This window comes from Triturus cristatus, chromosome 2_1 (genome assembly GCF_964204655.1).
Source record: "Triturus cristatus chromosome 2_1, aTriCri1.1, whole genome shotgun sequence".
Lineage (NCBI taxonomy): Eukaryota > Metazoa > Chordata > Amphibia > Caudata > Salamandridae > Triturus > Triturus cristatus.
This window is the reverse complement of record NC_140581.1, coordinates 32,420,743-32,434,500: the sequence shown is the minus strand read 5'-3', so window position 1 is coordinate 32,434,500 and position 13,758 is coordinate 32,420,743. Positions and strand designations below refer to the sequence as shown.

At 49.6% G+C, this 13,758-nt stretch overlaps 1 protein-coding gene across 7 annotated transcripts in view; it reads right to left on the bottom strand.

Moving 5' to 3' along the window:
- Positions 1–13,758, bottom strand: part of LOC146863653 (putative E3 ubiquitin-protein ligase HERC1) — a 1,482,062-nt gene that overhangs the window by 320,435 nt on the left and 1,147,869 nt on the right. For all 7 annotated transcript variants that reach the window (XM_085627737.1, XM_085627739.1, XM_085627735.1 and 4 more), the window contains one exon: positions 6,339–6,447. In XM_085627737.1, the coding sequence (XP_085483863.1) occupies positions 6,339–6,447 (109 nt within the window). The remainder of the gene's footprint in view (positions 1–6,338; positions 6,448–13,758) is intronic.

The following is a 13,758-nucleotide window of genomic DNA, read 5'->3' as shown; positions in this document are numbered from 1 at the left end:
CTGCGCCTGGACCAACGCCAACTCCGCAGCCAAAGAACTTCACCACTGGATCTCTCGCTGCGAAGACAAGCTCGCACCCCTCTGCCACCCTGCCAAACTGCGCCCCCGAAGGCTGCCTGGTTCACTACAGAACTAAAAGATGCCAGGCGCTCTTGCAGACGATACAAGAAAACTTGCCGAAACCTAAAAACCACGGAAGCCCTGAACAACCACAGGAACGCCCTGAAGAAATACCACCACTGCATAAGAGACACCAAGCGGGCCTTCATCAAGAACAAAATCCACACCAACGCGACCAACGCCAAAGAACTTTTCAACGTCATACAGCACCTCGCCAAACCTCCCAGTGAAGCCATGGATGTCACACGTTCCTAGGAACTCTGCAACAAGCTCAGCTCTTACTTTCACCTGAAAATCAAGACCCTCTACAACAACTTCAGCGAACATATGCCTGACACCACCCCCCTCCCCACTGCCGACGACAAGCCGACCATCAGGACCTGGAATCCCACCACCTTTGAACACATCACCATGACCATGAAGAACACCCACTCAGGAGCCTCCACGATCCCCTGCCCACCGCACATCTACCACAGATCCGCGGCCGCCATCGCACCCAAAATAGGACGGACCATCAACGCCTCCTTCAAATCCTGCACCTTCCCAGATGACTGGAAGCGGGCGGAAGTTAAACCCCTCCTCAAGAAACCCTCGGGCAACCCGACGAACCTGAAAAACTACCAGCCCATCTCCCTCCTCCCTTTTGCCGCCAGAGTCACCGAGAGATTCGTAAACGTCCAACTGATCGCTTTCATCGAAGAGAACTCCATCCTAGATTCCTCCCAGTCCGGATTCCGCAGCAACCACAGCACCGAGACCGCCCTGCTCGCCGCCACTGATGACATCCACATGCTACTCGACCAGGGACACACAGCGGCCCTCATCCATCTAGACCTCTCCGCAGCCTTCGACACGGTCTCACACCGCACTCTCTCAGCCAGACTTCACAACGCTTGGATACGAGGAACTGCCCTCAACTGGATCCAATCCTTTCTCTCCGGCAGAACCCAGAGGATCAGACTCCCTCCGTTTCTCTCCAACCCCACCGAGATCAACTGCGGAGTACCCCAGGGATCATCGCTCCGCCCCACGCTTTTCAACATCTACATGGCCCCCCTCGCCGCCATCGTCAGACAGCATGGGCTCAGTCAGCATAGTATCTTACGCCGACGATACCCATCTCATTCTCTTCCTCGTGAAGAACCCCGATGACACCAGACTCTGCTTCAAGGAAGGAATAAAGGACGCCGCAGCCTGGATGAAATATAGCTGCCTAAAACTCTACTTGGAGAAGACGGAGGTCCTCCTCCTTGGATGCTCCACCTCCGCCTGGGACAACACCTGGTGGCCCTCCGCCCCCGGGAGTCCACCCACTCCTACACACCACGCACGGAACCTCGGCATCATCCTCGACTCCTCCCTCACCATGACTCGCCAGATCCACCCCGTCGCCTCCACCAGTTTCAACTGCCTTCACGTCCTCCGCAAGACCTTCAAATGGATACCCCCCAATTGCAGATGGACCATCAACCACGCACTCATAACCGGCAGACTGGACTACAACAACACCCTCTATGCTGGAATCAACAGAACTCTTCTACACAAGCTCCAGACCATACAGAACAGCACGGCCAGACTCATCATCGGGACCCCACGGCATGAACACATGACCCAACACCTACGAGACCTTCACTGGCTCCCCCGTCAAGAAGAGTGACCTTCAAACTTCTCACCCACACCTACAAATCCCTCCACAACATCGGACCCAAGTACCTCAACAAGAGCGTCTCCTTCCACATAACCAAAAGGAACTTCTGCTCCACCGACCTCGCCCTGGCAGAAACTCCCCGTATCCGCAGAAACAGAGCAGACGGAAGAGCCTTCTCCTACATAGCAGCCAAGACCTGGAATGAGCTCCCAGTGAACATCAGACTCTCCCCTTCCCCTGTACACCTTCAGGAAGAACCTCAAGACATGGCTCTTCGATTGACTGGAGCTGCGCCCCCCTCTCCCTCCTAGCGCCTTGAGACCCTCACGGGTGAGTAGCGCGCTTTATAAACCCCTGATTGACTGATTGATTGATTGAAGAGAGGTGCCCATGATGGTGGTAGGTGCCAGGAAAGGTGCCCATCATGGTTGCAGGTGCCAAGAGAGATGCCCAGCATGGTTGTAGGCATCAAGGGAGGTGCCAAGCAGGGTTGTAGGTGCCAAGAGAGGTGCCCAGGATGGTTGTAGGTGCCTGGAGAGGTGCCCATCATGGTTGTAGGTACCAAAAGAGGCGCCTAGCATGGTTGTTGTAGTGCGTTTTCCTCTTGAACTTCCCTTTTTCCTTGGGAAGCATTTCCTCCTGCCTGGACTAGTTTCTCAATGAGGTAGCTTCATTGAGCTGTATTCAAAGAGAACTGGAAAGTAATAGAAAACATCCCTAAACCATGCACTTAAACTGAAAGAATGTATTGTTGTTCCACAGGGGATTATATATGAACCAGCAGGCGAGTAAAAGCCTCTCTCCGGGAGTAGTAGAATCCATTTTTATAAAGAAATTACTCCAATATGTTAGTGTAATTTACCTGGTATTACACCCAGATTACAAACCATGTGTCTCACATTGTAGCATGCTTAGAATAAGGTAATTACTAGAGTGGCTGAGCTGCTGCACCTCCCATCTTGGCTAGAAGACTCCCTTAACTGGGTAAGAACATTATAAGCAGGAATGTTATCTGGGGCGGAACCATATAATGCAAGCGTAATACTAAAACAGGTCCACAGCTTCTGCTTCTGATAGCATTACTGGGTAAGAGGGTGTAAAAGAGAAGTAAAGGAAGTAACTTTCATGGAAGAGGCTGAGATATGGGGATGTCAATGTTTCAATGGGATTAGAAGTGGGGTGTAAGTAATGGGCTGGATATCAAGGGGGTGTCATGATCTGACGAGTCATATGACGGGGTCCTCTTCGTTACTTTTGATAAGGCGAGGCGTAGGCTTCAGGTTGACGTGGGACAGTCTCTAGCATTTGGCAAGGTGACAGCTGCCACAAGAAATATTTGGGAGGGATTTTTTGGGGCGCCCTTGGAATCTGTGACTATGGTCGCTTTGACCAACCTCACAACCGGATGGGAGGTGACTTTTTTTCAACTATTTATGGAGCACTAGGTGCCTTGAAGATAAGAACAAAATGGGAAGAGAACAAGGCCACACCATACACAGATGCTGAATGGTCCAGAATACCGACATACCACAGGAACATATCCAGCCATGCAAGGTTTCGCCTGACTCCGTTCAAGATATTGCATAGGGCCTATGTTACACCAATAATATGATAGAAAAGATATCCTGTTAGCAGAGGAGAATGTCCATGGGGCTGTTGTGGTTGGTAGACCTCCTTCATATGTTGTGGCAGTGTCCTGTGGTGAATCATTACTGCCTCATGTGGTCTTCGCCCTGAAGAGGGTGTCCCGCCCAATAGTGACTCCCTCCCTGGGCAATGCATATTAGGGCTACACTCAAAACCTAGGAGAAGGACCAAGTGTACATTTGCAGCATTAACACAGTTGCTAGCAAAGCAACGACTAACGATGCAGTGGATCCGGCCACTGTTCCCATGGTTAGATTATCGAGGAAGGATACAACTGAATGGCTGCCAGCGGAGGAACTCGGAATTAACATGTGTCCAACTGATGAACATCTAGCAGAAGAAATATGAGGCCACCAAGGTATGTCCCTTAACCTCCTTCAGGAAAAGGATGAGGAAACTCCCAGAACTTATCAATCAATCAATCATCACATTTGTAGAGCGCGCTACTCACCCGTAAGGGTCTCAAGGTGCTGGGGGGAGGGGGAGTCACTACTGCTCGAACAGCCAGGCCCTGAGTTGTTTCCTGAAGGAGAGATGGTCCTGGGTCAGCCGTAGGTGGGTGGGGAGGGAGTTCCATGTCATGGCCGCCAGGTAGGAGAAGGATCTTCCTCCGGCGGTGGCTCTGCGGATACGTGGGATGGTGGAGAGAGTGAGATTGGCTGATCAGAGCTGGCGCGTGGGTGTGTAGAATGTGAGGCGGCTGTTGAGGCTGTTATCCACATGCTAGAGGCTGGAACATACCTAGAAAGCTTAGGACAGTGGTTCCCAACCTGTGCTTTGGGACCGGAGGGGGACCGCAAAGACTCCTCCGGGGCTCCGCGACTACTTTGAAAATGAAATAATATTAAAGGATTAATAAAGTGTATATAAATAAAGAAGCAAAATGGACAATTGAACATTTTTAAGTGCACTGGAAATGTGAAGGAATTTGAAATTGGAGGCTAAAAATTAAATAAGCATCCTTGGATTGATTTGTGGGAGCAGTGCAGGCGCATCACACAGAATATAGTATGGACGATAGGTGGCCTCGATGGAATTCAGAAAAGCTGCAACCTTCATATTAAAATTAAAATGCATATTTTTTTTATATGTGTTTGCGAATTCAATAAAACGTGTCATCATTTGTGTATTTGTTTGCATGTTGTTTTCTGTATTTTTGTGTGTTTTGTTTTGTGGTTCAAATCAACGACAGTGCTTAGGTTAGGGCCCTCAGCTAGCAGTCATGACTCAGTGGGGTCCCCGAATTCCAATAATGATTCGGGGAGGGAGGGGGGCGGGTTCCACTTATGATTAGTTGTGGGTCCCCAAGAGTCAAAGGATTGAGAACCACTGGCTTAGAATAATGGGCGAACGTGGAATATATATTGGATCTGCCCGGTAACGCTAAGAGAATTGCAATTGTATGGTATGCTGCTTCCAATTGTGCAATTGCACTGCAATGACCTATGGCTGAAAACATTTGTTAGAAAATGCACTTATTCATTAAGTTCAAACCATTCACGATTTGTGGGAATAGTGCTACCTATTGACCATTCCACAGAATATGAAAAACTACATGTAAGAAGGACAAAGACATAAGCATATCAATCCTTGACCCCAAGTGTCCTCCTGAAAGCCTCATGTGTCCATTCCTTCTTCATCAGTTACCAGTAGGGCACCGCACCTTTGAGAAGCACTACTTGTGCGCAGAGGGCGTGCACTGGCTTACCATACACTTCCTTATGGTCCAATCTTAACCGGGAAACCAATCCTGGAAAGAAAACAGGCAAGGGCAGACTCAATCTGGACAATGACTATCTGTAGGGACGTTCTTCTACATAAAAACACCAGCCTGGACCACAAGCCACAAGAATGGAGCTTCACAAGGCAGGCTCAGTTGCTGTGAGGTTAGCATACTGACTACATGGTGTGGTACCACAATACAGTAACACAAATATGGTCCAACTCAAACATCTCATTGTGAATATTGTTTGCAAAAAATCACCCTATTACAGTTAATAATAGATAGAACATCTACATTCAATGGGATGATAGTTGTGTAATTTAGTTGTTGTTTATACCAAGATATTCGAACACATGTCACACACGCCTCCAAAAGTCACTCAAAACTGGAGGAGATCTGACAAAGTGAGCATAGATCACCCAAAATGAGAAGGGAGGTCGCTTGCAATAAGTCCAACCACCGGCAATCTCTTTGGGTAGCATTCCAACCCATCGTTCATTTTTCCACGATGCCACCTCAGACTAGGCCCAGCCACTTGCAAATCAGTCTTGACCCTGCTCCAATAGGAGCCGTTCAACCCGACCTGCGAAGTGAGCATACACTGCCTACTGCAAGGAAGTTCAACGAGACACAGGCGAGCATATAGGAAAGTGAGCAGCAAACCAGGGACACTACCTCCAAATTATAAAAAGTGAGGAAGAAAACATTAGGTCACTGAGTACTTAAGGGCCCGATTCACAAAGGTAAAGTTAGACCAAAAGTGTAATTTAGGCCCAAAGTCTTACTTTACTAGTAGTAACCTACCTTTGTGAATACCGAAAAGCAGTACAGTTAGACCTTTGTTCTAAGTTAGACTTTTGGTCTAACCTTACCTTTGTGAACTGGGTCCAAGTGAGGAGCCAGTGAGAGAGGAAGATGGCATGTATCTGAAATACTGTGCTTGTCTTCTCTTTACTACTGAACACCCCCACAGGGAACAGGTTTGGCTGGACTGACTTTGAGGAGAAATGTTGTGAGTAAAGATTGGTTTGAGTTTACTTCATTCTTACATCTGAACTGAGGCTGCTACATGGACATTGCTCAAAAGATGCGAACTGGTCATCCATTCGCCACCCTTCTGCAGCTGACAAGCCCACTGAAACTGAAGTGAGTGACATCAAATCAGAAAACAGACCACTGTGAGAGAGTTGATGCTCATACCTCTGCTGACTTATTAGAGCTGGATGCAGGTTGCATCTCCCAAGGGAGGGAGGCCACGGAGTCCTTCTCTGGTACTATCCAGACGTAGACCAGCCCATTCTGACATCCTCTGGAACAAGAGAAGACACTGTTATTTAACAATCTGCAGCCTAGAAATCAGCAGATTGAACAGTAAAAAACTGCCCAAGAGCTGTATTTACAAAGAGCCTATGATGGTATCAGCTCTGCTTCTGCAACAAATGCCATTTAAGAGTAAAGCCAGGCATTGCACCACAGCCCCACGGTCAGACAGTGGGGTCTGCAGGACATTTGTACTCCATGTCCATCCTGCAGTACACGTTTCTGTGCAAGGGTAGGCCACGTAAAACGCATCACTCTGCACAACTTATACCTTATACACAGGGCACAGTATGCAAGTGAAATCATGACGCATGCCATCACAGCGCATGATGTCATGATGCGTGAAACTGCATGCGACCTCACTGGAAGTGACATCCTAAGAAGTGACATCAGATATTAGGAACTCACACATATGATTATCAGGTATATCATGAGTACATTTAAGTGCATTATGAAATTGAACAAATGAGATTTGCCGTTGAGGTTCTGCCAAAAATGTGGCGCAATCCCAACACAAAATCAGGGCCTCAACTAATACATGTAATTTTTTTTAGCCCTACCACAAGGAAATTGGCAACAAGGAGAAGCATGGCCGTAGATCTGTTCTGCTTAACTGATTGCAAAGTCTACGTTTTAAAATATTTCACTGGGTCAAGGCATCCACTGTGAAGGTGCCCAGTAAGTCTCAGGGAATAGTAACAATGGTGAGATTACTCTGGAGTTTAAAGCATTTGTTGGAGAGATCTGTCTTTTGTGAAGTCCCAGATTCGAATCAAAGTAGTACAAGGTTAATGCGTCTCCTGCAAAGCACATCACGTAACATGCAGATGACAGGTCATTATTTTATGTCGATAGTAAGGTGGGCTCCTGCTTTTAACACAGAGATCCTTTTGTTTCCTGCACTTCATAAATTGTAATCCTTGAAATATAGCACAGTGAGCTATGAAGGACACGTGACTCCTACGCCTTGTAACCCTGTCTCATGTAACTCACCTTCTACATTGATTTACATATGTACATCATTAATTGTCAATGTAAAATGAGTATGTAACGTCAAGAGCTCCAACGCCCTTCACTGGGTTGCGTAGCGCTATAAAAGAAATAAAATAGTGCAATTGAAATTGTTATTTGTGACAAATACTGGGAAAGACCAACACACCTGACATTCATACAGCGCACACACAGGGACAGAACAAAGGCAAAAGCGGCCTCTCTTAAGAACCTGTGAAGAGATCACAAGCTGTGTGCCGTTGTTACCCCTCCGTGACATTTACATTTGAGGGGCTGATTCCGATGTCGGACGGACTCAGGTCCGTCCGACATAGGTCAGGAGCCGTAACCGACCGACCTGTGGTCGTCTGTTACGGCCCTGCAAGTACGATGCAACCGAACCCTCGTATACTTCACAATGCAAGCATGCATTCCAAGCGGAATGCATGCTTGCAGTGCGAAAAAAAGGGGTGCAGTTCATCCCTGCACCCTGTGGCCGGCACCCCAAGGTGCCTGCCACCGGGTGCAGGGATCCACAGAGGGGCACCATAGGTGCCCCCAGGCTGCCATTCGGCAGCCTCACAACCATGGGGGCCCCATTGAGGGCCCCAAAGACAGTTTCCGACTGTCTTTTCGTGCCGGAAAGACCGGCATGAAAAGGCAGTGAAAAACTGCTATTGTACTCCCTCGGTCGCAAAGAGGCGGCCGGGGGAGTACTGAGGGATTTCCGGACGGCGGACGGGCTCTCCGAGCCTGCCGTCCGCAATCCGGAAATCCGAGTCGGATTCTTTTCCATCCGAGCCCATCAGAATGGCTCGGTCGGAAAGAAATCCGGCCGACACCTTCCGATTCGGTCGGTAGGGCTCCAACCATCGGTCGCCTCCAGTCAGGATATTCATACAAAAGGATTCCTGATGGCCCCTTAACTTCGGCCCAGCTGGAGGTGAAAAAAAGCTCCCTTTCTGCCTGCACGTTGATACTGGGAATGGAAAGCAGACAACGTACAGGCGCTGCTGAACGTGTCCTGGTGTCTGAAAGCTACACCGGGACATGTTCAGCATATTTCTGTGGGGCTCAACTTCTTGGCAGGGGGGACGGCATCCACTCTGTGAAAAGAATGGGTGGACACCGCGTACCTGCCTGTACCCCCCGACCTGTGCTCTGCTCATATATGGGGATATACCATAATATTCTGCTGGCCCATTGTTTGCAGTCGGTTACATCTGATGCTAGGATTTTACATCCACTGCATAAATATGGAATCCTACAAGACCCGAAATATTATAGCACCATCGCCCTACTCGACGGCAAGCCCAAAGACTTTGCACACATCCTGCTCTCTCATCCAGACGAATGGGCGGCAGAGGTGGGGCTGTTGTCAATGTTCCAGACTGGATTTCGGGAGGGCTCTGAAGCCTAGGACAAGGTTCGGGCAATCAATTTAATGCCCCAAAAGGGTATTTACCGCAGCTATTTTCCATTCTCCTGGTCGTTTTCAATCCAAAATCCTCAATCATAGCTAATAGGCTGTGATCCTGCCGTACGATAAGCCTCCAGATTCCAGAAGTTACTGTATGTCCCAAGGATGGTGGCCAGATCTTCATTGCTTCAGAGGTGGAGAACCAGGTGGATCCTCTCCGTAGGTGAATGGGTGGAGACGACGAAGCACCTGAGAGATAGAGAGTGGCTGTACGCCCTTCGGTATGGAGGGGTTACCACATTTGATAACATCTGGGGTCAATTTAAGGCTGAGACCTCTTATGAAGGTGAAAAAGTGTGGATCGTTCTTTCGATATTCCATTAGTAATGGATTGCATAAATTATTTGAGGCTGATCGGTTCGATAATGGATTTTGATTGGGATGAAATTTGTTCTGCACATGTATTTATTTGCTGGTTTATAGTATATCTTGATTTTTGTAACTTTTTCCTATGTTTTTTTTTTTTTTTTTTTTTTTTTTTTTTTAAAAAAAACCTTTATTCGTGCATCTTAAAAGAACAAATACGGGCCTACAACCGTCAGGCCGGCCACGATACAGTAAAGCACTGATACCCACATTACAGCCCCCGTGCATCAACGGTCAGGATTAACAACCGGATATGAGTCACATACTGGAGATATCTTTGAAACCCGGGGAAGGAGAGGTGAAGGTTAATTTTAAGTTTTTTGATAATTTTATCAGAGAAAAAAAAAAAGTCAATGAAGGATAAGAGCAAAGTAGATTCGAGTCCGCAAGATAGCTTCACCACACGGGCGAGCAGCAACATCAGTAAGAACAACAATGGGAGTAAAATCTCAATCAGTGAGGCGGTGCAGAGATATATCAGGATAGTCACATGAGCAAGTACGCACCCCTCCAGAGCCGCCCCCACTCGATCCACCCCACACCCGGACCCCGAATCGAAGAAAGTAGAGCACAGAGACATAAAAGAAAAAAGGCCCATAGAACTAATTGAGAACAGAGTATTACCCCCCCACCCTACACCAATGCGGAGGCTACGGCCTACCCCCCCCCCAGCATAGTGCCTGTCGCCCAAGGAACCCGAAATATAGAGAAGAGAGAAAGTAGGAACAGAGTAAAGGAGGGAAGAAAACAAAAAAGAAGGTGGGGAGGAGCCCACTGGACACCAGAGCGCCCCGAACCATCAGCCAGTTATGGCCCCCACACACTGAGAGCCCTCAACGCCAAAAAACGGCATGCAAAGATACCATGGCACCACAGTTTAAGCAAGGGATACAAGTCGCGACGAGTGCGCGCAAAACATACATACAGTCCCAGTCCCAGGCCAGCCCGTCCATAAACCATAGCGATAGAAGTCAGTCTAGCCCTGGCCCGATCGCGGGCTTGGGATTAAACCAGCTCCTGCGTGAAGGCCCCGTGTCCCGAGCAGACAAAGACAAGATGGCCGCTTGTGAGAGGATGGTGAAGTAGGATCACGAAATGGCCGCCGACCATCGATTGAGGTCCCTCGTTGCACCACATAAAATCCAAACCTGGCAAGTAAGGTACAGGAGTTCCACAAAAAGGCAGCAGTGGGCCACCGCGGATGGTCCCTCGAAGCCGTTAGGTATCGCTCAGCAGGATAGCCTCGCGGACGCGGTGAGGCAGGGAACAATAAAGCAGGCAGCCATGACCAGGGGGACAAAATATCCGCGGTTGAGGTGGAGAGCGGTGGACCCTGGGCGCCGGGAGCGCTAGATGAAGGCACCAGTGTAGCACAGTCATACACCGCCGCTGCTTCCCCGCAAGAGGACAAGAGCACCGGAGGACCCACGCCCTGTGGATGACAAACAGTGCGCCCACGGCCCGCCGCCGACAGTATGGGGTCCAACCTCTCACTCAGCGCCTGCAGGCCAGCGCACATCTGTAGTTGAAAGTCCCGCAGGACAGCCAGAACGGAGCCGCATGTCAGCGGAAGCCGGGCCCCAACATCGGCAGCAATCCGGGACGGCACTGTGGAGCTGGTGTCCGGAAGAGGGAGGGCGAAGTGAGCAGCGGGCGAGACCGGAGTGTCACCCCCCAGCCGCGAGCAGGCACTCAACGCCATGTTTTGCCGCTATACGGTGCAATGGCCAGGGGGGGGGGTCGTGGCAAGGGGTCAATTCCCCTCAGGTCTACGCCGCAACAGGAAAGGCCGACAGTCGCTTATCTTCTCGCCGGTCCCCCTCGCCGCTGGCTAGGCAATAGGCAAAGGGGGCAGCAGCCCCCCACAGCTCGGTCCTCAGAGCGGGGCAGGAGACCCACCGCACCGGGGCCCACCCCACAGCTCCAGCCCGTCAGGCACAGGGTGCAGAAGGTGTCCGGCCGTCTCTCCCCGGGCTCATCAGGCAACGATCCATGGTGCGAGGCGAGATCGGGACCGCGGGGCTCAGGTTAGCGCTAGCTGGTCCGGTAACTGCGGAGCTTCCAGGAGGCAGGCAAAGGCCGTAAGGGCGCAGGGTTTAGTGCCGCGGACAAAAGCACCCAGAACTCGGGCATCCGGGCGGGTTAAGACTCCGGGAAAGCAGCAGCGCGGTCAGCGCGTCTTCGCACACGGTGCACCTCGAGAATCGGCGAGGATGGGCATCAGGATAGTAGTCCGAGGCCACGGACCGACGGAGCCGGGCGCTCAAGCGTCTGCTCCGGTCGCCATCTTGGCTCCTCCCCACTTTTTCCTATGTTGAATCGCAATTTAAAAATATAAAACAAAAAAACGAAATGTAAACTAGAGATTGTAACGAAAGCTTTAGGTTCTATGCATGCTACCTAGACTTCAGTGCTGCTTTCGAGAAAGTAGACAGACCAGTACCCACAAAACCACAAACAACCACAACCCCTCACACAAAACCACAGCCACACACACACACACACAACCACACACAACCACAAACACACCCACACACACCAACACACACACAACCACACACACACAATAACACACGCACACAACCACAACTACACACACAACCACAACTACACACACAACCACACACACCCACAACCACACACACAACCACACCCACACAACCACAACCACACACACAACCACTCACACACACACACCCACACACACACACACAACCACACATACACACCCACAACCACACACACACCCACACAACCAAACACACAACCACAACCACACACACAACCACACACACACAACCACACACACACACAACCATACACACAATAACACACAACCACACACACAACCACAACTACACACAACCACACACACAACCACAATCACACACACAACCACACACACAACCACAAGCACACACAGCCACACACACACACAACCACACACACAACCACGACCACACACAACCACACACACACCTGCAACTACACACACACAACCACACGCACACACAACCACACACACAATCACACACACACACACAACCACACACACATAACTACAATCACACACAACCACACACAACCACACACACACACAACCACACCCCTACACACACAACCCCCCACACACAACCACACCCACACACCCACACACACACAACCACACACACCCACACACATACACACCCACACACATACACACCCACACACATACACACCCACACACACACACCCACACACACACACAAACACACATACACACCCACACACATACACACCCACACACACACACCCACACACACACACAAACACACAGACACACCCACACACATACACACCCACACACACACACCCACACACACACACAAACACACACACACCCACAACCACATACAAACAACCACACACACACACACAACCACACAGTAAAATGCACTTGTTTTGATGTGATTATGAAGGCAAACCTACAGTTAACTGAGATAATTTTGTCATATCTAACGTGTGTAAACTATGGAGGATAGAGAAAGTAACTGGCGATTTTCAGACCCTTTTGTAGTGACCTGCTGGTCACTGTTCTAGTTGTTGTCTGTGTCAGCCACCCCCGAGGGCTGGCTTACACCCCTTTCCCACACCCATCCAACACAGGCGTCACTGGACATGTGACCCTGATAATAAAAGGGGCCTGGTGCACGTGCCCGGGGCCAGTTCCACCAACTGAGCCTGTGTTGTGGTTATTTATCCTTGGGGGTCTAGGTAATATTCAATGACTATCTGCACTAGGATGGTGTGAGTATATAATGCACAGTGGTTCGATGTTCTCTGTACCCTTGCTCTGTCTCCTTAGTGTAAAGGCTGTTATGGTTCAAGTCATCGCCATGTTGCGATGTTTTTTAAGCACAAAAATGGAATTTCCCTTTGCTCGAGTGAGAGTGTGCACTACGTCTCCGTCCCTCCATGGTGTTCAGAGAAACACTGAAAGGAGGTCACTCTTCAAGCCGAGCCCCTCCCGGCCTGCCTAAGACTTAATGCTGGGGGGTCTGTCCAGAGAGTGGCGCCCTCACTATCAGCAGACGCAGCCAGCATGCCAACCATTCCCGGGGCGGGGCCTTGTGTGATGTTTTCCAGCAAAGACACCACCCGCCAGCACAAGTACAGATTAAGCCTGGCAGAAACACACAACAGCAGTGGCACCTCCCTCGCCCCCTCAGAGAGCCCCCCCTCCCGTGGAGAGGGTCAGGTCGGGCTTATATATTATAAAAGCAGCACCCTTTTATAATATTGGAATGTGAGCACTTTATATTGTTTTTAATATGGCTCGAGTGCAATGATTTGAAATAATTGCGCAATAAACTATTTATCTATCTTCCTCTTTAGTGTTCTTGTTAGCATTCTTTTTTTTCCTAACGTTAAATGCATACATTCCAACTCTCGTTTTGGACTTTATCCAAGTTGAAATAAAGG